Source organism: Micromys minutus (assembly GCF_963924665.1).
Source record: "Micromys minutus genome assembly, chromosome: 22".
Taxonomy (NCBI): Eukaryota; Metazoa; Chordata; class Mammalia; order Rodentia; family Muridae; genus Micromys; species Micromys minutus.
This window is the reverse complement of record NC_137957.1, coordinates 26221267-26246865: the sequence shown is the minus strand read 5'-3', so window position 1 is coordinate 26246865 and position 25599 is coordinate 26221267. Positions and strand designations below refer to the sequence as shown.

The 25599-nt window shown below is 34.7% G+C and overlaps 1 protein-coding gene across 22 annotated transcripts in view; it reads left to right on the top strand.

Annotated features, from left to right (window-relative positions):
• The window catches only part of PPFIA2 (PTPRF interacting protein alpha 2), a gene marked incomplete at both ends in the record, with an annotated part of 426677 nt that overhangs the window by 380812 nt on the left and 20266 nt on the right, over positions 1-25599 (top strand). For 20 of the 22 annotated variants that reach the window (XM_080935708.1, XM_080935705.1, XM_080935707.1 and 17 more), the window contains 4 exons: positions 15863-15944; positions 18723-18923; positions 24029-24091; positions 25316-25345. In XM_080935708.1, coding sequence (XP_080791834.1) covers positions 15863-15944; positions 18723-18923; positions 24029-24091; positions 25316-25345 — 376 coding nt within the window. The remainder of the gene's footprint in view (positions 1-15862; positions 15945-18722; positions 18924-24028; positions 24092-25315; positions 25346-25599) is intronic. The other 2 variants (XM_080935706.1, XM_080935701.1) reach the window with 1 other exon arrangement.

Sequence of the window (25599 nt, the reverse complement as noted above, 5' to 3'; positions counted from 1 at the left end):
GACTGAGAAGTTTATATGCATGGATTTAGAAATTCAAAAACATACAAACACATTTCTATATATAAATGTAGACACAATTAAAAAAAAAGTCAAGAAATCAAAATTGAACAAGATGGTACATGAGATGATTTGTAGGAAAAATGTGAAACAGTAATGATACAATTATACTATCAGCTCCGAAGAATATTTTCAAAGGAGAAGCATACTGCTCCAGGTACTACTTGGAATAAAATGGCAGTTTCAAACTATGAAATATATTTTTTATAAAAAATGCCTTTTGTTATAACACATACATAAATATAACACATACAACATTTCACTGTTTATAAAAATATTACATTCATGAAAAAATAAGCCATGCAGAACTTTGAACACATGAAAGAAGAAACTACAGTATTTATTTCTTCAAAGCTTGTATCTCTAAAATTCAGTAATACATAATAATTGCTCCTTATTGAATGAATAAATTCCACTAATTATGTTACATTTAAATGCAGTGCTAACCTAAGTCTAGGATAACTCTTTATATTCATCACCACAGATATAGCATTAAATATTAGCTCTGAATAATTTTTCCTTGGAAAACTTAGATAATCATTTTTCACCCCACATAGAGTATTGAAAAGAAAGAAGAGCCATCTGAAGTGAGATAATAAGTTTACTTGGTTCCTTACAAAAGAAATGGTGACACTAAGTAGCTAACTATCACTAAAATGTCTAACTCAAGGTCTTAGTCAGGGTTTCTATTCCTGCACAAAATATCATGAACAAGAAGCCAGTTGTGGAGGAAAGGGTTTATTTAGCTTATCACTACACATTGCTGTCTTTCATAACCAAAGGACAGAAACTCACATAGGGTAGGAACCTAGAGACAGAAACTGATGCAAAGACCATGGAGGGATATTGCGTACTGGCTTCTCCCCGTGGCTTGCTCAGCCTGCTTTCTTATAAAACTTAGGTCTACCAGCCCAAGGATGGCACGACCCACAATGGGCCTCCCCCCTTGATCACTAGTTGAGGAAATGTCTTAAAGCTGGATATCAGGGAGGCATTTTCTCAAGAGAGGACACTTTCTCTGTAATAACTCCAGCTGTGTCAAGTTGACTCAGAACCAGCCAGTACATTCAACATGAGTCAAGATTCATGAAAACTTGATTCCAAAGTTCCTATGCATCTTGCAGACTAATAGCTTTAATACAGTTCTTCATGCTCGGGTGATCCTCAATTATAAAATTCTTTTTGTTGCTACTTTATAACTGTAATTTCAATACTTCATAACTGTAACTATTTTGAATCATAATGTAAACATATTTGTTTTTCAAACATCTTGGGAATCACCTGTGAAAGGATATTTCAACCCCAGTGGGGACTGAGACACCCAGGTTTGCTATCACTACCATAGACAATTTCAACAGTCTTACAAGATTTATGATCTCAGAACTTTATAAGTCCTCTGAGCTTCCTGTTTCTTATTAATCCTGCTTTCTCTTGGGTGTACATTCAATATAAAGAAAACATCTATGCAATAGTTACTACATTTTTTTCTAATTACTTTTCCTTTTGCCCCTTTTATTGATAATGGGACTTTTCTCAAATAATATATCCTGATTACAGTTTTGCCTCCCTTTACTTCTCTCAATTCCTCTGTAATATTTACATTTCTTAAAGTGATTGAAGAAGTATATCCTTTACATTGCCCTTCATAAAGCAAATTTCTCTTCAGAGTTAGCTCACTAACGTGCCTTCCTTTAATGGGATAATTTTTATACTCAAAGATTTCACACTTAAAATTGTATGTAATGTGTGTACATATACATGTGCAAACATACAATAATGTATTATGTAAATTCTACATATTCTAAGTATGAGTTGACAATATAGGTTTGTTTGTAATCAAATAATTAAATTTTTATGGAAATAAAGATTTCACAATCTTTTTAAAAATATCCTTAAAGGTTCTATTTACTTGAAGTTATGATTAACAATCAAATGTTATTTCAAGTAGTGTTATGATGAGCAAAATATATGCCTTATAAACATTTTGTATTTCATTTAAAAAGATCACTAAGGACTAGATGCTAATTTGTCTTCTGAGCTTTCCTATTTCAACAGATCAATGACTCTTTTTTTTTTTTCATAGACCGTCTTTTATTGGTAAAAGGGCACATAGAAACAATTAAAACCACAATGGGGTTTCCTAGAAAGAACAATAGTACACAAAACATCTAAGGGAGAAGCACAGTGTTTCTAGTACACAGAATTTAACCAAACTCTTTCCACATGGTAAATAAGGCAGTGAAAAATTTGCAGGCAATAGTCCCCTGGTTGTCCAAGAATTTAGAAAAACATTTTAGAGAGTTTAACAGAAAGAAAAGAATGTCAGATCAATGACTCTTAACTCTAGTTCTTATTTAAGTTTAGTGCAATGATCTTTTAACAATGTCTTTCTTTCCATAGTCAATATATCTTTTATTTCCTCCCTTGCACTTTCTATAACTATTAATTTATGTACATAATTACAATAAACTGAAAAAAAAACCCTTAAGTTTCTTACTCCACTTTCATTTGGTAATATCTCTGAGTTATGTTCAGAACCATGAACACATTTGTATTTTCTGCTATGTAACTAGGGCTGTCTGATCTGCTGGAGAAAATCTCAGTAGGGAAAGTGTACCTGGTTCAGGAGGAGCCTCCTTGCTTCATAGGATAGTAATTGTTTCTCATGGATACACTTTCCACTTTCTACAATTCTTCTCAGTGAGTTCATTCTTTTCCAATCACTCTAGATTCATCTTTGCTTATCAGTTTACAGCAAGTCAATAAGAGAGACAGAAAGACAAAGCGAAAATAAACACCAGAAAGCTAGACTACTCTTCTTATCCAAGTCATTTCTATCTATTTCCTAAGCCATTTTGTGGTTAATTCTTCCACTCATCTGTGTCTTTAACGAGGAAAAAAGTTTAGGGCTTTCAAGTCTAAAAGATAGAACGTGAATGCTCACTAGAGAATACCCACAAGTTTAGGTGCATGCTTGAGTCAATTTGAAGTGCAATCTTTATTGTTCTCACTTATTGTGACTACTATTGCTCTTTTCTGAACTTGCTGATGATAAATGAATTAAAATATTTGTGACTCACAAACCTGAACCTCAAAGAGCAAGAGACTTACTGAGTGAGCTGATTCTCATTTATTTAAATCTAAACTTGTCTGCTTTAAAATTTAAAAAGCAAAGCTCCTAATTTCTTAGCAGATAGTGTAGAGTCCAGTAGGAAGGTGGAAGAGGTTAAGTTCCACTGCTTAAAATAACACACACAAACACACACATACACATAGACACACACACATACACATAGAGACACACACAAACACACACATAGACATAGAGACACACATAAACACACACATACATAGAGACACACACATACACATAGAGACACACACACATACACATAGAGACACACACAAATTACACATAGACACACACAAACACACACATACATAGAGACACACACATACACATAGAGACACACACACATACACATAGAGACACACACAAATTACACATAGACACACAAAAACACACATATACACATAGAGACACAAACATACACATAGAGACACACACAAACACAGAGATTCAAATGCACACACAGAAACACACAGACACCCACACCCACACAAGCATACATACACATACACAGAGACACACAGAAGCACCCACACAACCATACAAAGATACAAACACACAGACACAAAAACATACACATAAACAAGCACACACATAGAGACACACATAAACACACACAGAATAAAACACACAGAAACAAACAGACACAAGTGCAAGCATACACAGACACACACATACAAACACACACCAACAAATTTAAACACAAACACACACCCACACAGACACATATACATACAAACACACAAATGTAGTAATTGTTGGGGCTGAATATAAACTAAAATTTCCAAAAACCTATCACTATTGGATTTATTTTTTCATTAATAATATAACAAACTTCTTTATGAATCCACAAAACTATCTTTGATTATTACACTCAATGATACTTAACTGAAGAAAGCCTATTCTTGACAAAATCTATATTGCTATCATTGTATTGCTGAAAAAATAGAACATATATTAAAATAATAGTGTTCACAACTTAATATAAGCAAATAATTGTGGGAAAGGGTGAGTTAAGTTTTATAAAGAAAAATAAACACTTATAAAGAAGATAAATTATATATATGTATATATATTCTCTCTCTCTCTCTCTCTCTCTCTCTCTCTATCTCTCTCTCTCTCTCTCTCTCTCTCTCTATATATATATATATATATATATATATATATATATATATATATATATATATATATATTACCCCCTAGTTAAACTAATACCACACAGTCTCTGAGACTTTGTCATTTCTCATCTATATATTTTTGTATTTTGTTTAACACATTTCTGAGATAAAACTGAAATGCCTAATATTCTAAAGTAAGATATCAACTCAGAATCCATCAAGTTTGGAAGAGAAGAAAATCTATGTGACTGATGACATACCAAACAAATCAAACAGGCTGATATTTGACAGCTGTGAATCCCACTTCAAAATTTGTGTTTCATGTTGATTTTATAATTTCTATTATTTTCATATTTCAGTTGCATTTACATTACTGTATGATCTGTAATTTTTAAACCTATGACAAATGAAGACCATAGAACTATTAGGACTGTACACAAATGTTATCAACTAGTGTCACTGAAAACTGATGCCTCAGTGGCATATGAGGGTCAGGTCGGTTCCTTTGCTCATGGTCACAACTCATCCAAGATTACTGTACAGTTTCCCTGGAAGGTTCAGAAGCTGCCTTATGTCTTTCATTCAAAGTCCTTGATACTGCAGACAGGTGTGTTGAAAAGAAACCCTGCTAACAAGTATAAAATTATCTCTCTTAGGTCACATCTTATTTTTGCTCCATGTGCAAGGGGAAAAGAAATGACTTAAGTCTCTTAGGATATTGTGTTGCCAACTTTTAGACATTTCCTTTTGCTTTATAAGAAAACATAAAGAGCTTGTGGCAGCTGTTCACAGCTCTGAGGCCAAAGACTCTGCATTTGCTCAAAGCTCTCTGGTTTCTCTGAATGAATGCCACTGAAAGAGGCACGTGCAGCGTGTTCTACCGCGCATCCAGCTTTTCTTTATAACAGCTTTGCAATCAAAAAGGAAATGCTTTACTTTGCTTAATTTCTGAAATAAGGGTTTTTATGCCGCATATTTTGTTATATTGAATATAGTTTATAAGTTGTAGGAACAGTTTCATTTTCTATGAATTATTCTCTGTTTTGGGTAGAAATTTTAAAATATTATTCTCATGGCTTTTTTGTTGGATTATTTAACTGCCATATTTTCTAAATGCCTCTACTACCTCCAGGGAATAGTTGGCTAAGTTCAAAACTAAATTTGAATGTGATTGGTTTTGTGATGATCTCAGTCTGCTCGGATAGAAAAATCACCCAGGTAACATACCTTTTCTAATCAACATTAATAAATATCTATTTAAGTAATTAAATATCCCACTAAATTTTATATAATTTGATTAAATTTAGTGTTTTTATAGTGTAAATAAAAGAGAATATATTAAAACCACAGAAGATTAATCATTGTTTTGCACATTCTTCAGTTCTTATTGCAGGTGCATATGTCTTTAAAAGTACTAAATATTCTATAACTTGTTAGAATATAATTTCTGCAACTGTTGAATAAAATACCTGCTAGCAAATTTACCAACATATGTATGAAAAATGGTATCCTGTTATTATGACCCTCTAACTAGTGCTTTTTCCACTTACTGTGTGGATCTCTGCTTTACAGTTTTTCTTGAGCTTTTACAGTGGCCTTGAAAGACTGTTGTCCATTCCGTTAAGTAATCTGCCTATTTATAACATGACACAGGTGAAGACTGTCCTTTGCTTTCCTCCTGAGATGTACTAGAGGCTAAGAAAATTTGGCCCTGCATGTTTCAGAGTGGCTCATACTAAATAAAGACTTATTGGTCAACTGCCTTCAGCTTAACTAGCCTTATGAACATAGTCTGTGAATCATGGTGGAATAAAAACAGTACTCCAACTACTGAAATACTTTCTAAGGCACCACGGTGTTCTCCCATGAGATTTCTCACATCTGTAATGATGCTGTTGTTTTATTCCATGGCTTTCTTTGGATTGAAATGTATCCATTAACATTTGTGTGCTTTTCTTTTCTACCCATCCTTCCCCATCTCATGAAAAGCACATCAGGGTAAGTTGACTCACAACGACTGCTGACCGTGTTGATTCTCAGTCCCATCTTTTATTTTGTTTTATCTTTAGTATTTCTCTTTTTTAGTTGGAACACAAACTGCACTGCCTCTGACCTAACGTGAAATTCACCTCGTTGTGCACTCATTCATACACAGAAAAAGAGATCATTGGTTCAGAGAAATACATTTGAATTGCACTGGCCTTCTGGACACTGTTAGTGTTTCCTTCTATAGGATGCATGCAAAGTGACCCTGCAGATGTCATTCCACTAGCTCTGGAGTTGAGTCTGGCTTCACCAGTTAATGGGAGTTCTATAAGCTTCAAGTTGTGCTTTCAATGAGCTTTGCCCCTTTGTACTGCATGTCTAAAGATGCACTTTTCTTGGGCATATCGTTCACTTCTTTAATGTTATATCCAAGAAAGAAACTCACTTGTCTGTTTTCAGGGCTTATATAGCTACAACGGGTTAAGCGTTATATCTCCTCAGCAAGGTGTTTATGATGGCAAAGGTAACCCTAGATTTTAGACACACCTGTGCCTTTTCCAAATGTTTATTATTTGACACATGTCTCAAATAACACACACCCATTGCTAGACAAAGAATGAATGCTGATGAACTAATGAATTCTGTAAAAAGACAAAATAGTCTTCTTCAAGGAAGAGCACACCAATTGATTATCCAATAGCAAATGGTCATCTGGAAATTGTGTGTGTCTGTGTGCCTGTGTGTATATCTACCTATAAATGTGTGTACATAAATACATATATACATATATATGCATATATGTATATGGTGGACTATGTAGATATGGACTGAGCATATAACATTATATAGACCGATGAAGATATATTATATGGGTTTTATTTATATATTTAGGATATTAAAACATGTTTATGTATTAAGGCATTGCTGGGTGGATATTCAGGTATTATGTAACAACAATTAAGGAAAAGAAATCAGTGACATTGATAGACAGAAAAGAGGGCCACAAGAGAGGGTCAGAGGAAGGAAAAGGCAGAGGTAAAATGGTGGAATTATATGTTAACTTCAAAAAACATTTTTTATCTCTCCAAATTGTTGTAAAATTTTTTAAAAGTGAAAAAAGTCTAAATTATTATTCTTAGAAATAAGATTATGGTACTCATGAAACAAAACTTTAAAGTAAGAGTCAGGCAAAATACATGCAACATTTTTGAAGCATTAACATTGGTACATTTACTTCCAGCAGCTCCTCAGTGACACCGGGGAGTAGATTTTGGAAGACACTGTTCCATAAAATTGGCATCATTAGCTGGAAAGTGATATGAGCCCCTCCAGTTTTCAAGAGCAGCATAGCTAACTGTATTTCCTAAGCACAGGCCCTGTGGGTATACACTCCTTTTTAATGGTTTTGAACGTGATTTAATTCAAAATAAATTGAGTTAGAAATTATGTAGATCCCAACTCAAACTCACAAATAAATTAAATTTTTCTCTGAGACTAGTTTTTATATTCCAGAGCTTCTAGAATTAAAAAAAAAACTTTAAATATGGATAAATTCAAAGCTTAATATGAAACTATCCAGTAAACTGACACCTACATACTCATTTCTGTACATAATATTCTTGTATGCTCTACTTCAAAAATCAGTCAACATTGTTAATGTTGAATTTGAAACTTAAATTTATGAAGCTCACTATATATTTAAGTAATCAGTGTTCTGATTCATCTGATTGGGATTTTTGACATATTTCTATTCAGAATAATTATGTTAATGATGATATGCGTTATCAGCTTGCAGATGTTTCACATATGAGGTGGCACCACACAGTATTCACATTTGCAGACAAGAATTCCAACTAGCTTCAGATGTTACCATGCTATTCATAGGCTTGATCTAGGTATACGAATTCCTTAATAATAGAGTAATAAATTACACCCTCATTTCCTATACAGTTCAGCTGTCATCAATTGGATAATCTTTCTACTTCTGCCTTTCAAATATTTTGTCTTCAAGGGCTGTGACTTTATGCTTGTATATAGTATGCCCACTCTTCAGATGAATGCTGGGAAAGTTAAATCTTACTCTATAATCTGTTGGATTCTAATAGATTTTACCTTGAATAACTATGAGATCTAGAGATGCTTCCTACTAAGACTTTATTTGGAAGACACAGCCTGTGACGCAACAGTAAGAACAAATGACCAACTGTTGAATCATTTGGAATTTTTCTCAAGCCACACATCTATTTCTTTTAGTTTTAGCTCAGTACTTCCAGTGAAGGACACTATACCATAAACTCTTAAGACATGCCTTTCCACTAGGGGATGATAGTAATGCAGGTGTACAATCACTGTAACAGAAAACTCACCGATTCCATTTCTGTTCTATTAGCTCTTTCCATAGTTTTCTAGCCAAAACACAGAACGCAGTAGGAATGGCAATATAAACCAGTCTTCCCGTGGTTCTGAACACAGATAAGAATTCCTGTGTATAACAGAAAGGAGAGAAAGAACACTTAGTCATATAAATTTGGGAGCCACAGGAAAGGGAAGCAGGGGTAGTATTTTCATTTGTACCTGAAACAGGGAAAATGCAATTACTCTCTTTATTTAGTTTTTTAAAGTTTTCACATTTGGGGGCCAGATTGTTGGGGTTTAAGATTTAGCTTCTCTCCTCTGCTGCTCTTTTCTAAGTAACATCTGTTCCTGAGTTCATGTGCATCAATGAACATCATACTGTGGAGAGTAAATAAATCTATATAGCCTTATATACTGTTCACTTGCACTTGACCTTCACATGTAATGATGAATGCAAGTTCTCTCCTGTGATGTGCAGTGCTTAATTTCTCTACACCTAGAAGTCTTGTTCTTTCAGAATACTGAGGAACGTATTACAAGAGTACAAAGTTACACACTTGCAGTGACAGAAAAATGCTAGATACTACATACTACATTTTTATATATCCACATCAATTCATATCTTTAAAAATTATTTGGTAAAATATATAGGGTTTTTTTACATTGTATTTAAAGATAAAATAATGAGTTTGCTCCGGAGGGATCCAGGAATTTTAATAAAGGGATAAAACATGAGAAATAGCACTGAAGGATGATTTGAGGTGTGATTGACCATGAGGTAGAGTAGAAACTAAAGGACTTCCTGGTTTTAAATAGAAAGAGCAGTTATTTATTTTTCACCAAAAAGAAAAAGATCCTGGTAATTGAAAGAGAGAGAAAACACCTGGGGAACTAGAAATGTCCCTCTCTATAAAACAGAGGTAGCGATGCATACAGTAGTTTTATAAAAGAAAATTTTCAATTCTGGTCAGAGTTAAGAAAATGCTTAAATATAAGCTAAGACTGAAACATAGCCATAATTTTTCACATGGGCTGATCATGCTGCCTTAGGCAATTATTAGTAACAGGAAGCATGCATTGCCTGTTTCCTTTCTGTGAGCCCAGTCAGTTTCTATATTTCTTCTCATGAAACTTTCAGTCCTTTTGGATAGGTACTGTTCAGCTACACTGTACACTGAGGAAATGGAGCTATAACCAAAAAAATAATGATTTTGAAGATCCAGACAAAAGTTAGAGGGATGAGAATCAAGCCCAGACAATCCCATTTTAGGGACCAAATGCTCATACATTCTATTAAAAAAATATCTCTTTCCTAGGCAGATTTTCTCATGGCACTAGAAGAATCTAGCCCAGGAGTAGAAAGGCCATTTATAGGAGGAGATAAAAAGCATGGTCCCATTGAAAACCAAAACCAAAGGAAAATGCAGTACAAATAATCATGGGGTAAAGGTTGGCAGGCATTGAGTGGAAGGTGGAAGCAATGAGCAACTTAAGAGATAGGGACAATGCCAAGCTGTGTACAGACACTCACTCCCCAAAGTGATGGGTCTAAAAGTTCTCTGGAAAATAGTCTGAAAATAAAGTTGCTTTTCCATAACAGCAAAAACCTGTCAAAATTGACAAATATATATAGAGAGTATCCATCATAACACCCCATGGTTATGGTGGTCCAAGTGTGTGTGTGTGTGTGTGTTGGTCCATGACATTTTGAGGAAATAATGAATTTCATTTTTCAGAGATACAAATATAAACACTAATTATGCAGGTTTCTCCATTAGTTATATTATTCCCAAAGACAACATTTTCACAGAAAGGTATTAACAATTTTTTAGTTATAATTATGGTAGTGTTGTTTTGTTGATGGGATAACCAATGTAAATACATTGTAACAGAATCAATCTGTCCATACATCTGTCTGTCCTTTTGTCTGTGCAACTGTTTGTCTACCCATTTTTGTATCTGTCTACTAATATAAAAATTGTGATTGCGAACAATTTTTTTCTTTCAAGACCAAGTGTCTAAATAATTCTAGTCTGAAAATTCTTAAATTTTCTTAAAATTTACATATGGTAGATCAAAATACAAATAAATATGACAATTAATTATTTTATCTAAGGGCTTTCTCTGCTTCTTATCATGTTACAGCTAACATAAATTTCATTCACACACATACCACACACACACACACACACACACACACACACACACATACACACACACACACACACACACAATTTGAGAACGGCTGCTGCTTCAAGTTTATTATACTGTGGGTAGCTAGCATGATCTTGTAACGTACACACCAGGCTAGAACCCTGTGCATTCAGCATCTGAAAGCTTCAGTTAGCACTCAGAAGCCTCTGCTTACAGTACAATCATGCTGTGATCTCAGTGTACTCTTTAATTCCACTTCTTTCACTCGAAATACATTTTGTTTATTCTCCTTGAAATTCTTCTTGGTTTTTTTTTTGAGAGCATTAATTCTCATCTCATTTAAAAACAATATTGATGGTTATATTATGTCTTTTTTAAGGGAAATTCCCCAGAGTCTAGATGCAAGGCAATGACCTCTGACATGATTGCTTGGCCATACAATTGTCCCGAATAATTTTGCTCATTTGATGTTTATATATTGCAGTATGCTGTAAGCTGAATTCTGCATGCATTAAACAGTTTATAGCATACTGCAATATATAAACATCAGATGACTGACTGCCTAGATAGCTTGCTTAGCAATACATCGTACAAAATCCCAGCCACAAAGCACACAGAGAAGGCAAAAACAATTGATAGGTCATTCAAATCAGTAAAATGCTTAACAGGGAACTAGGGAAAATTGTTGAAACTATGGCACCTATAAAAAGAAATATATGTATTATGTACGTATGTACATATGTATGTATGTATGTATGTATGTATGTATGTATGTATGTATCATATATGATGCCATGGAGTCCATGATCCCCAGTATTAAAAGTGAAGTGAACTGATATAAAAATAAAATAAAAGAAGAGATGAGGATGGGTTGGAGAGGAGGGAAAGAAAGAAGAAAGGGGAAATAAGGAATTGGAAGGAAGGGAAAGAAGAGTTCAGGCTCATTGTTCAACATCTTAAAAACCAAGATAAGGTAGCTTTATGACACTAGGCAGGGAAGCATGTTTATTCTCCAGGATATCAGAGGTGTAGCTCAAAAATGCAAGAGAAGAGGCTGGACACCCCTTGATATATGTTCAAACTGTCCACCACTCTCATAGCTGAAGTGATTTAAACAGAGGGCACTGATGTTTCAATCTGGATATGGTCCCTAGCCAGCAACAAATTAAATAATTAAAAATATATCATTGGCCATTACTTAGTCTAGATGAGACAGAAAGCTTTTTGGTCCACTTGACATTGTTGCTGGGAACTGAACTCAGGTGTCTGGAAAGAGCAGATGTGGTCTGGCTAGATGGGCCATCTTCCCAGTACCAGGATCTTGATCATTTTACTAGAATAATTTGTGTGTGATCATTTCTAGAGTGCCCACCCATTATTGCTGTTTAAAGGTCAGACATAGGCTGCAAAGGCTTCCTCCTGCCTCTCCACATGATGACATGTGAATTACACATCCCTGCTTACTCACCGCAGTTTGGGCCTTATTCATATGTCACATCCCATTACAGAAATCCCTCAAGCATGGCAAGTGTCCCAGACCCTTGAAGGATTTAGGTACATTCCTCACTACAGACGAGAACCCCCCGTTCTTAAAATTACAGAATCACTTGGGAGTTTATATATATATTCAAAACAAGTTCGTGCTGTGTTTGTCCACTGTTTTTTGTTTTGTTTTTGAGTTTTCACCCAGATAATGACAAGTTTGTGCATATTACCTCCCTGGAAAGAAAAGTCAGTCGATGTCCTTGAATATCTACTTTAGATCTGGAAACTAAGATACGTGCTTATACCTAAAATGTCATGCAGGGGATCCTGGGGAAAGATGGTGACACATTAAGTCCTCTAGACAGGAAAGAAAAGCAGAAATGATTCCATAGCCCTAAGTAGGCAGGTAGTAGTGTGCAAAGTGGACTATTTCCGGATGAGATGGTCATGAACCCATTGTGGAACTGAGGCTTACTGTTTAAAAGGCTGGATTCCAGCTACAGGGAGAAGGCACCCTCAGCCTGTCAAACGCAATGTTGTTTGCTTCCAATCTGCTAGTGTCTTGTTTCATTTGGTCCCTAAAATTCACATCAGAGCGTTGCATATGCAAGACATGTGCTCCACTACCAAATCGCAATGCGAGCCTCGGATTTCTTGAAACAAGCTCATTACATAATCGGGAAGAAGGCAAAGGAGCTCATACATTTATGATCTTTCTACTTCTAACTCTCAAATGCTTCTTTTCAAAAGCAGGCATACACAAATATTGTAGGTTTCCAAATCAGTTGGGTTTTTGCAACAGACAAGAAATTTGTCCATTTGGTTTTATGAAAACGTCAGGCATTCATTATTTTCCTGGCATTGAAAAGAAACTTCTCATAAAAACACTCATCCTCCATGCATTCAGTGAGCTCCCTTAGTATTTGTCAACAGGTCTTCACATTTACCCCTGCCCATGTAACCACTCCAGCACTGATTTTCTCATACATCATCATGTTCAAATACTTAAATATAATGGACACAATCCTTGTGTTAAGGTTTCGGTAATCTGGCGTTGCTTTCCCATTGTGAAAGTCAAGGTAAAGACCAAGTCAGTCACTTTCACAATCTCAAATTCATGATATTGAAGGTGTTGGTTTGGATTCAGCCCATAGCAGCTGAATATCTCAGGCAGAATTTGGCACCTTTGTCTCATTATCTGAGTTATCCTACTGAAGATTTGTTATGAATGTTATGATTTAAGTGAAACCAAGAATGTTCTTAGGAGCCACATTGTTCCCTACATTTTAACACAACCATGACATATTTTCTATTCATAAAGAGAACAGAAGTTCTCAGCACATGGGAAGCACCATTACTCATTTGATCAGTGACATCAAACCAGATCAAAGTCTTGAATTCAAACAGAACCACTAATATTCTGAGAGAAAAGAAATAGTCAAAGGGATACAAGACACAATAGTGCTTGCACTTATTATACATAAAAATCTAAGCCTGCTCCTTTTACTAAGAGAAAATCAAAATCCACATAAGCAAAGTTAAAACATTATGGACCACAGTTAACTAAACACTCACTAAAATATAAGTGATGTCTGGCATTCAATTCAAACTTTGTGGTCATTAATAAACAAAACTGTTTGGGTCAGGATGTGTGTCCACAAGTTTAAGCTGCTATCTATTATTCATGGTACACATTTGGACACTTCTGTGCATTTGCTGTGTTTAACAAGGATTCTCTGAAAACCACATCCATATTTCTACTCACCTCACTGAGTCCAAGTCTCAGCCAGTCGCATGTGCACAACACAGGACATTTGATACCTCACCTTACTTCTATAAATATATCTGTCACAGCGAGACTAACTTGCCAGAAACAGACTTTCAGCAGGGTGCCACTGGGAAGCCGCAGGGAATTGGATGATGGGATAGAAAGTTACATTTCAGACTGTTGGTGCTTTTCACTGCAGATTGAGAGTATCCATGTCTCCAAGCACATTCCCAGCTGAAGAATAGTTTCTATTCAGAACTTGTCTTTGCTGTCTCTTCAGTTCAAACAGCAGTTAACTTCTTTGTCTTTTAAGTTACCAATACCTTCAACTTTTTCTTTATCCCATACTAGGTCTTTGTGTATTTTTTTTCCAAAAATGTCTATTGAAAAGCACAATGTCTCATGTACCTAAAGTCATTCTCTCACATATTTTAATATATGAATCTTCAACACTAAGTAACTATTAGTAATTGGAAGTAGACACATGCATTTTGGGGAGAGTTTATACATGAAATTCATGATATATTGGTTAACATGAAAGACATTCATTAAAAATAAAACAATTATTACACCACATTTTTATTTTTGTATACCTAAGTATGACCATGGAGGTACAGAGAATATACTTCTCATTATATCCCTGGACAGATATAATAGTTTGAGATTACATAGAAATAGATTTTACAATTTCAGTTGTAAATTATCTCTAAGGCGATTTTCAACATGAATATCAATCCTAAATTTTTAGGGGGCAATGAATTCATGTATATGTAAACGTTATAGTTATCAGAAAGAAGCATTTAGTTTCACTAATGTATTAGCCTTTCATTAGTAAAGAGTAGTGATTATGAAATAAAATCGCTGCCGATTTAAACACTTCGCTTTGCTTCCTAGTAAATGAAATCAATGTATATTGCTATAGTCCTCAATGTGGCGCCTGGCTTTTCAGATGTCCTTGAGAAATCAAGAGATCAGAGACTGAGTAAGCAAGTAGCTGCAGAAGCAAGTATGGAAGCTTGGGGGCTTTCCAACATTTCACCACAGGTCACTCATTAGAAGACTTAAACTGTACACATTGATGGCAGGGGTTGTTTTTCAGTCTTTTGTTTTTCTTTAAGAGCATGCCTTATCTCCTGTGTATCCCAAGTGCAGAGCTCCTAGCTTTCTTCTTGGCTTGGCATAACCTTCACTGCTATTCACTTTTATCTTACTATATATTCTTTGTTAAAAGCAATATGTGTTGTATTTAAATGTATGTATCAGCAAAAGTTGAGGTAGAGGTCTTTATATAGGCAAAGAAACCAATTCATTAGCTTCTAGATGATTGAAAGAAGGAACTAACTTCTAAAAATAGAATGTTGTCTCAGAGGTCATGTTTAAAATAAACATCATTAGAACTGACTAAGACTACCACAGATGGTGTGTCTCAACATCCAAGCTTTGCCTCCACCAATAAGAGAGTCTTAATGGAGAAAAACAGAAGTGTCAGATCTAAGAATGCATGATTACACATGAATATGTGACCTGTACTATTACTAAAATGAAATTATATTGGCTGATAACACTCTTCAACTTAGTTGATTAACGGTATTCAAATGTTTGTGAATCAGTGTTGGATGAATTTATTTTTAAATACTAATGTTTCACTCGTTGAAATCAAAAGAGAATTTCCATATGATTCAAAGCAAAAAGGAATTCAGCCATTCTGCATTTTTCTTCATTAAACACTTATGAGGGCTTACTGTGGTTTAGAAACAACCATAAACACCTTTTCCATATTACCTAACTATTGATCTTTATGTACTTCAGGCATGAACTTCTTGAAGAAGCACGCAGAAAAGGTTTACCCTTTGCCCAGTGGGATGGACCTACTGTGGTTGCATGGCTGGAGGTAAGCAAAACCTAAGTCAATCATTGGCAATCTGATTGTGTAGAGACAGGTAAAGACTTATTTCTAAAACCACGGCTTCAGTATCTCACAACTTCCCATAAAGGAAACACATGTGTACCTATAAACATGTCAGCCTTAAGATAGGGCTAATCATTTTAGCGTTGAAGCAGAAAAAGGTATGCAGTGGTTTAAAGAGAGGTGTGCCCACATTCCATCCTCATTCTGTGTACTAGCATAGGAGAAGAAATTATTACTGACATCTGTTGGGGACTTTGAGGAAATATCAGCACTTCTCATCAGTAGGAAACAAACACATTTTTTTTCACGCTGAACTAAATGATGATGAACTAATATGCTCTTATAGTTTATTTCTAAAATGGCTATATATTGGGCAAGTTTAGACATCTTTGAATAAACAAAAGACTATGTATCATCCTTTGTCTAAATCACTTGTACATCCAGGTTACTTTTTAATTAATAAATAGATTGACTAATTAATTAAATTTAGATTGATATAACAAGAACTGCATTTCCTGTTTCCTCTACAATACAATGTTATAAATAATATATCAGTATTTGATCAGGGTGGAAGACAGCATTCTGACAGGAAGAAAAATGCATATGGGACCCCAGGTTGACTCAATGTAGCACACCAGTAGTATTTGTGACATTTAAATTGAGCTTGCCATGCACAGCCCCTAGTGTACCTAATGTCAGAGGAAACTATTGAGGTTTGTCCTACCTCCAAGAAGTATAAATTGAAACAATCTGGGGTTATAAAATAACTCATTATTATTGTATTAAATTCAGAGCTAATAGCCAGTGGAGGAAAACTAAAGCTTACTTTGCTTTAAAACTCTTCTCTTAGAAAAGTAGTCTTTGTTTTTTAAAATAAAGTTGTAAAGAAAAGTAGATATAAAAATATGCTTTTTAACTTTTCTTTTTCTTGGACTGACTGAAATAAATGAATGTTTTACTTCTCTTACATTTGTTAAAAGCAATTAACTACTGAAGTTACTACTAGACAGTTTAAGAAATTATACCTCAACAAAGGTATTTCTTGTGCAGATGCTATTCCAATAAAATGAGCTACTTTTTGTCAGAGAGTTGGTTGCTATTTTAGTAAGGGATGAGCAAATCCTTTAGAAAAAAATAAAAAAGATTTACTGACACTGAGGTGCTTAGAAATGACAGCCAGTGGAGGCAGAGCTAATTAAACCTATCCTGGGTGCAGAAATTGTTCAAGTGCATTTCCTAATGTGACTCAAATCACAAATAGAATAAGCAAAGAGAACAGACTTGCTGAGCACCTAATGAGCATCCATTACACTTAGGCCTTTACCCTCATCTTTGTGGGCACAGTCTATGAAGAATGAATTCTGGGAGGGAGCCTACTGTTTACCACATAAACTCTCTAATTCAAAATTCTACAATGCTTCATCATGATGATACTTGTAAAAGTCAGTAGACAATATTGTGTAATATTAACTAGAGTAGAAATTCACATCTTCGAAGACACCTAGGAAAGCATTAGGGAACAGTGAGGGTACATGACACTGAGTTATTTTGAAGAATTTGAGTTTATGTAACAAAAAAGATGATTATCTGTTACTTCATGAATCTAAGGCTAATCCCAATGTGCCTCCCTTTATGGAACACAGCATGGATTATACAATTCCAATATTATATCTTTATATCTTGATTTTACTCACAATCCAAGCCACATTGATTCAGATTTGGGATTCTGTTCATTGTCTTTTTCCCATTACAGACTTATTATTTTTGTAGGATATATAGAAATAAAGGATGTCTGTATTAGTTATCTACTCCTGCATAATAAATTATACTCATACTTGAATATATGTTCTCACTAGTTTTATGGGTCAGATGTAAGTATTTGAATAGAAAAGTTGATCTGGCTAAGATTTATGTTTTGGTCAAAATCACAGGTTAAAATGATGGGCCCTATCACAATCCATGATAGACAAACTGTCTCTGCACTCAGAATTTAAAAGTAGAATCATAATGTAGCTATTAAAGACTGTTCAAGCCACTTACCCAGTAGAATTTATACATGGCTGTTCTTTTCATTATTTGTTGGAGGAATATGATGCTCCTCCAGTTTAGCGATAAAACCATGTTTCCATTCCAAATGAATTCCTACCCTACCTTGTCTGAAACATATACTCAGTGTCTGTATGTATCTATCTCTCTAGTCAAAAATAATAAAATTTATCTCATGGAGGTTTAGACAGCAAACAAATTTACATATCCAAGATAACCTGGAATGCCTGGAGCATGCAAAGGACACTAAAAGATGTATCAGTTTTTGGTTGGCGTGAAAAATATAAGACACAAAACCAACTAAAGGAAAGAAGGGTTTATTTTGGCTCAGCTTTTAATGGCGCAAGTAGCTTATAGAATAGAAGGCAGGTGGGCATCTGGAAGGGACATAGGTATACAGGTAGGACTGTGATTCAGGTGATCCAATGCACCATCAATCAAGAAGCAGGAAAAAAAGGGAATACTGATGTTCAACTTGCATTCTTGTTTTTAATCCATTCAAATGTCCACCAATGGGTTTTCTACCCACATTCAGCATTGCTTTTCTTACTCAGTTTTCCCTTTCTGGAAATTTAATCACAGACATTTCCAGAGGTGGGTTTCACAGGTGACTCTGACACCCAATTAAGTTGTAAGGAAGATTCAACCATCACAAAGAAACGCCACGATTTACTCTAAACTCTGTATTCTTTTTTTTTTTTCCCAATTGAACAGCTCTGGCTGGGAATGCCTGCCTGGTACGTGGCAGCGTGCAGGGCCAACGTGAAAAGCGGTGCTATCATGTCTGCTTTATCCGACACTGAGATCCAAAGGGAGATTGGAATCAGCAACCCTCTGCATCGCTTAAAGCTCAGACTAGCCATCCAGGAGATGGTTTCCCTCACAAGTCCTTCAGCTCCTCCTACATCGCGTACTGTGAGTCCGTGTGCTCCCCACCTTTCCCCCAAGCTGACCACACATCAGCATGATCCCAGAGAGCAAACTGTGGCAATGCCCATTTCAGTGTCAGGATGAATTATTATATAGAAATCTAACTAGCTCCTCATTAACCTCGCTGCTACTTTTAATCGGTTTTCAATTAAAGAGTTCTGATTCCTATCAGACTTGAAAGCTGCAGCCAAGACAGACTTTGGTGCTAGCATTTAGATTATTATTTAGATTTTCCTCCCTAACTAAAAGACCCCCAATCTTGCTGTTTCTCTGAATTTCTTTTGCTTTATAATCCGACATCTTCTTGGGATTATCCCAAAGCATCACAGGTTTTTGAAGATGCATTGCTTAATTTATTATTGATAAGAAAATTTCAAGCCTAAAACAATCATATATGACTTGTTTTATAAATACAAATTAGATTTCTGTTCTTCAAGATGTGCCTCCCATCTACAAAACCCTTTTATGATTGTATCAATAACATAGCATTCAAAATATTACAAATAAAAACATGCATTCATAATGACAAATACAGTGATCAAGAAATAGTCACAAATGATGTTTTATTTTATTATGGAGTAACTTCAATATTATTTGCTGACAAATGTATAATCTCTAACATGAACTAGATTTCTCCACCACACATCTTCTTTATAAAAATTATGCAAAATTTAAGTAAGTAGAAATAATTACTATCAGTACAAAAACTCGTTCAATAATTCCATTATATATAAAATGTGTGCAAGTACACATATTGTTGCATAACACATGTTTATGGTCTTAGCGATAATTATAAACTGAGAACGTTCCTAACACCTTAATCATTAAACTGTGTTGCCGTTCCTCCTGCCTTAGGCACTGGTTATATTCTTGCTTAAATTTAAAACGTTTAAATTACTAGTAAACTTAATGGTTTAGTAGATTTTCTAGGAGTTGTCTTAGCTCTTCAGAATGATTTCAGTGTTTCCACAGAATTAAAGTAGTGGGTGCCTTTTACTAAGGAGTTAAAGTTCCTCGGTCATGCTGCTGTGTGCATCAGGCAATGTACTGATACAAAATGCATAACGAATGTGAAACTATGCCACTTCCAAATTTATTCTGCCACATTATTTCCTTCCTTATGCTCCATCTGCATAGAACCATCTACCCAGTTATATTTCCAGTGTAAATTGCTATACAAAACAAAACTTTCCTCTGTAATTCTATTCAAAACTAAAATACAGGGCAGAGGAGAATTTAGCCCATATCAATGAGCTGTGGGTTTTTTGAATAAAAAATGAATAAGACGGAAGAATGATGGAGGATGGTTCCTAAGGGAGGCCTGGGTCTTGCCCACATATGTGTACATAACACCATGGTCACCTGTAGTCACACACACATACACAACTTTAGGAAGTTCCAGAAGATTGAAATTGTAAATTTTAAGTATCTTTACCTTGTAAAGGGAACAGTACTTCGAAAAGACCTAGATATTAACAAATGTGACTTTGAGCAAGATATGTTGTAGGAACATTCTGAGGTCTAGTTTGTTGAATAAGTACACTTTGACAGCCAGAGAACTAATTACATCTCCTGATTAACTTTCATGAGTTATTCTTTAAGTTAATGTAGGGTTTATTTTTCTGTCATAGCTCTTTCCAGAGTGATTTAATTAGGCAATGACTTGAATTCTTAACATCCTTTAGAAAATTTTCTCCCATGTCTCAATAATACTCTGGGAGTATTCTACACCATCTTCACTTTTTAACAAGAGCAAGCCAAGAGAAACACAGCTTAAGAAGGTACTCTGTATCAGGTGTCAAATTTGTATTTCCATAGCTTTAAAAATTAGTACTTCCATAAGTTTAGTCCCATAAGATATCTTTTCTTTCTTATTCTAGTCTACCCTTGTGTTATGATTTAAGCTATTGCTATTTTTTCAGTATGAAGTATATAATTTCATTTCTGCTTAAAACACAGAGAATCTGACACGGTAATTTGGCATCATTTTGGAGAATTACTGAAAAGTGTCAATACAAAAGTCTAAGCTTCTAACACTAGTTAGTAAAGCACTTGCAACCTCCCTAATCATCTGCTAGATGATGTTGGCCACTAAGAAAACTATGAATTTTTGTTCTATGCATCACAGATATTTGAGTGTTGAGCATAAACTATTTTGGTGGTGAGCTTCTCATAGCCATAGGTTCCTTTGGTGTCTGTCCTTATACTTATCTAAATACTCCTGGTATGTGCTTTATCCTTGTTCTCGATGTCCTAGAGTCCTTTGGTTATTCTTAGCCTCTGAGATGAAGTGTGCTGCTCCTCTCTACAGTCTTGGAACTCTAAATTACACACCCTCCAATGAGAATTGAGTCCTCAGTAGTGAGAGAGTGAAGAAAACAAATTTATTGACTAATTTACTTGCTTGATATGGGCTTGATTGCTAAGTAAGCCTTTAAACCACAGATATTTAAGGTATTTAATCTCAGTTCTTAGGAGACAGAGTTTGAGGTCCGCCTAGAATACCTAATGAGTTCCAGGCCAAAGAATAATACAGAGTAAGATACTATATAAACAGACAAACAAAAATCAACAACAAAACCCCCAAATATCAACTTCTGTTTACCTAAAAGCTCTGTATAGAAGATACATTTGGGGTGACTTCACAATATTTATAAGGCAAGAAATGTTCTTCAAGCTCAAATCATCATGGGCTGAAGAAATGGTTCAGTGCTTAAGTGTGCTTATTGTATAGTAATGAGTTTATGAATTATGATGCAAACTATCAGATAACAAGCCAAGTAGCTTGTACAGGTTTGTAAACTCCTCCAGTGGAGTGGACAGAGAGAAAAGAATTAGTAGAACTTTCTGACTTCCAGTCTTTCCAGAAGGCTCATGCCTTATGTTTAGGCAAACGGAGAGTCCCAACAGGAAAGGATGGAAAGGGAGAAAGATAAGCATGTTCTTCTAAACTTTGCAGATGGAGACAGGTTCTCCCATATGCAGACACTGAAAACACATGCGTATTCCACACCCACTAATACACTATCTCCTACACATGCACAAAAAATAAAATTCAATAAAAGCACATTTAAGAAGAAGCCTTCCTAAAAAATACAATTTATAAACATGCTACTTCTGGAAGTATGACAGTCACATTTTCACAAACTGTCCTGGAATCATGCTCATTTTGTAAGTACAGATAAAAATACACCTCTAGCTTCTAGAATCTTATCAATCCCAGAATACTTTGCATGCTGACAAGTGCAGAATTTCAGAAAACCTATGAAACAGTTCTGCTCCATTAAGACATGAATTGGATCAAGGCCCCCGTGGAAAAGGAAGATCATCATTCTTTGGAATCAGAATCAATAGAGAAGCTGCAGAATTCAGTAGTAATCAGGGTTTTGATGATATGAGTAGCTCTTATATTCTAAACGTGTTTCATAACTGGATACTTTTATTTTATAGGAAAATACTGGCTTGTTATAATTCTGAAGCTGTTAAGTCGGGTAATTTTGTGGATATATATGACATCTAGCCTCTAAATTTTCTGATTTGGTAGAATTATGAATCTTCACTATATAAATGTTCATAGAAATGTTTGTACATGTCACTGTAGAGAATATACATATGTGGATATTTATTATTCACTGAAATAAGATTTTGTAAAATTTCTCTTATATAAAATAAAACATGTTTTATTTTCTATATTATTATTTAAAATTATATCAAAAGTATACCTTTATATACATATAGAAATGTAAAGATTGTATTAGGTAAATTATAGAAAATTCCAAAAGTAACATGTGATACTTGGGCATTGCCTATGCTGCTGCTTTGAAAATATGAAACTAGGAAGTAAGTTTCATGACTTGGAGAACTTGACATATAGATTTTCTATGAAAAATAAAAAGATTGAGAAATCTAATGTGATGTGGTTTCCAGCAGATGGAACCTTAAATAATATCGTGATTCCTATGTTAATAAGCATATTTTAGATTCAAATGATAGAGTGTGTGGTATTTAGAGAGCTAATGCCAAAGATTAGTTTGTTAGAAAAGAGAGGTTTCCTAAAAGATATGGGTGTGACTTTGGACAAACCTCTTACCTAGCATGGTCAAGAGGAACATATTATAATGGCATCTTTGTTACCTTTTTGTTCCTGTACAAATCAAGTTAGAGAAGAAACAATTTACTTTGTCTTACAGTTTCAGAGAGGCATGAAACATCATGGTGGGGAATACATGGCAGCAGGCAGGGAAAAAATGGTGATAGGAACCAAAAGCACACCAGCTGTGTTACAGTCAGGAAGCAGGCACATGTGCACATAATTGGCACCTGCCTATAAAGCCTTAAGACCTGGCCAGAGTGACTCAGTTCTTCATTGAGGCTCTACTCCCTAAAGGTTCAACAACCTTCCTAAACATTGTCACCACTTAGAGATTGAGTTTTCAAACACTTGAGCCCATGAAAGGCATTTCACATTCAAACCACAACAGATGGTACTGGAAGAAAGCAGTATCTGAAAATAATGTTTCAGTTCTTTTTCTTCTCAGAGAAGGCAAGGAAAGCACACTTATTGAATTTAAAAAAGAAAGAGAGAGAGAAAGAAAGAAAGAAAGAAAGAAAGAAAGAAAGAAAGAAAGAAAGAAAGAAAATACCCAGTAAAGCTGATGTTTTTCAGTCTTTGGGATTTATAGCTTCTCTGTGACAGTTAAATTACCATTACCAATGATGCTGATGAATAAAAATATGTAAATGAAATTTTCTTGATAAACATCTGGTATACCGGGTCATCATGTTAGAAGACAAAGTTGTCCATTTTACAAAATTGAACCTGATGGTCACGTTCTTTTAGAATGTGAAGTTTTACCATGGCAATTTTAGATTCAGAGTTAAATAATTATTACAAAAATGATATCATAGCATATCTCTGTCCAATTAGTCCACTGAATAAAAAATAAAGGGGCTTTAAGCTGGCCGCTATGATGCATGTGTAGATCAGAATCGATATGCTATGTGGAATACTATGAACTGACAGAGGTGCCTCCTTTCTCCACCCTGTTCTCCTCTGTGGATGACATCATTTCCTTTGGGCTCTTCATTAGCCTTCAGGCAATGTCTGGGTGACCCATGAAGAAATGGAAAATCTGGCAGCTCCAGCAAAAACGGTTAGTATTCAAAGCTACCTTGAACCCGAACTAAATTGTTTTGCTGGAGAGAGAGAGAGAGAGAGAGAGAGAGAGAGAGAGAGAGAGAGAGAGAGAGAGAGAGAGAGAGAGAGAGAGAGATTTATTCACTGTAAACCAAAAGAAAAAAAATAGGATGTGCTTACGTAGTTGAACACAGGGATAACTGATGTTTTGTTTATATATTTATTTTAGTATGTTTGTTCGACAATATAAAATGAAACAGTGTTAGATTGCTATTGCTTCATATCTTCTAAAATCCTGTGTGTTGTAACTTACAAACAGTAATAATCATTCAGTAAAATTTAGGAACACTAAAAATGCTGATAGCCAATGCCTCTTAGAACTGAGAATGGTCATGAAATATGGTTAGTAAATCAATCTTAACCAGTTGCAGAAAAGTTTGCATTCAATCTTCCCTTTTAATGTGGCTATGCAGGTCGTTGGGCTACACCATCCCACATGTAGCCTTATATTAAAAGAAATATTGAAGTGTTATCTTCATTTGGTTTTATAAACACAGTTTTAAATTACTTTGAGAACTCCAGTCACCAGCTTAAAAAATGTGATGTTTTTCAGTCATTCTAAATAGAAGGGATCAAAATTGGGCACAACATGCATTTTACCTCTATCAATTTTATTTATAAACTACCTTTTTCTTTAATTCTCATTTAAAATGTTGATTTTTTACTAGAATGAAATAATGTAAATATATCATTGCAAACTCACATGCCATATTGCATTTTTAATTGTATACATTGTACTTTTTGGTTTTTTTTTGTTTGTTTGTTTTTGTTTTTTTTTTTTTTTTTGGGTTTGGCTGTTGTTGGGTGTGTTTATCCATAGACTTTTACAAAAAATACAGTTATTTTCTTCACTTCATTAATTTCTAATCTGTAACCTTTACTCATTATATATTGAAACACATAATCATAAGTTTTTACTAAATTAGAAAATGTATATAAGTTTATAAATGACCAGTTCAAATTTTTCCAAAACTCATAACCTCCCATATATTTTATGTATATTTAAATTAGAGTTAATTAAAACTCTATTGTGTGCTCTTCATCTGAGAAATTGAATGGGTGCAATATGCATGTCTGCTTATGTCAAGATAATATGCTTTATGAAAATTATGCTTCTAGTAGAATTTGAAATTAATTCACGTTTACCTGCTTTATTAATCACTTCCTGCTGCTAACCCAGAAAGAATCTGAGGAAGGAAGCTGGGCCCAGGTAGGAAACTCATATGCTTTAAGACATAGTTAACTATTCAGATATAAACTAGGAAACAATGTAAGTCATGATATTTGAAATCATCAGTTATATTAGTAATGAGACTGATTATGTTGAAATCAATAGTGTGCCTAATATTATAGGCACATCTATGTATCATATGTTATAACTAAGAAGATTCTAATTTCATATTCGGTGTATATAACAGTAATTTTCTTTCTTCCTCTGAAGATGAATCGATAACTTCAATTTCT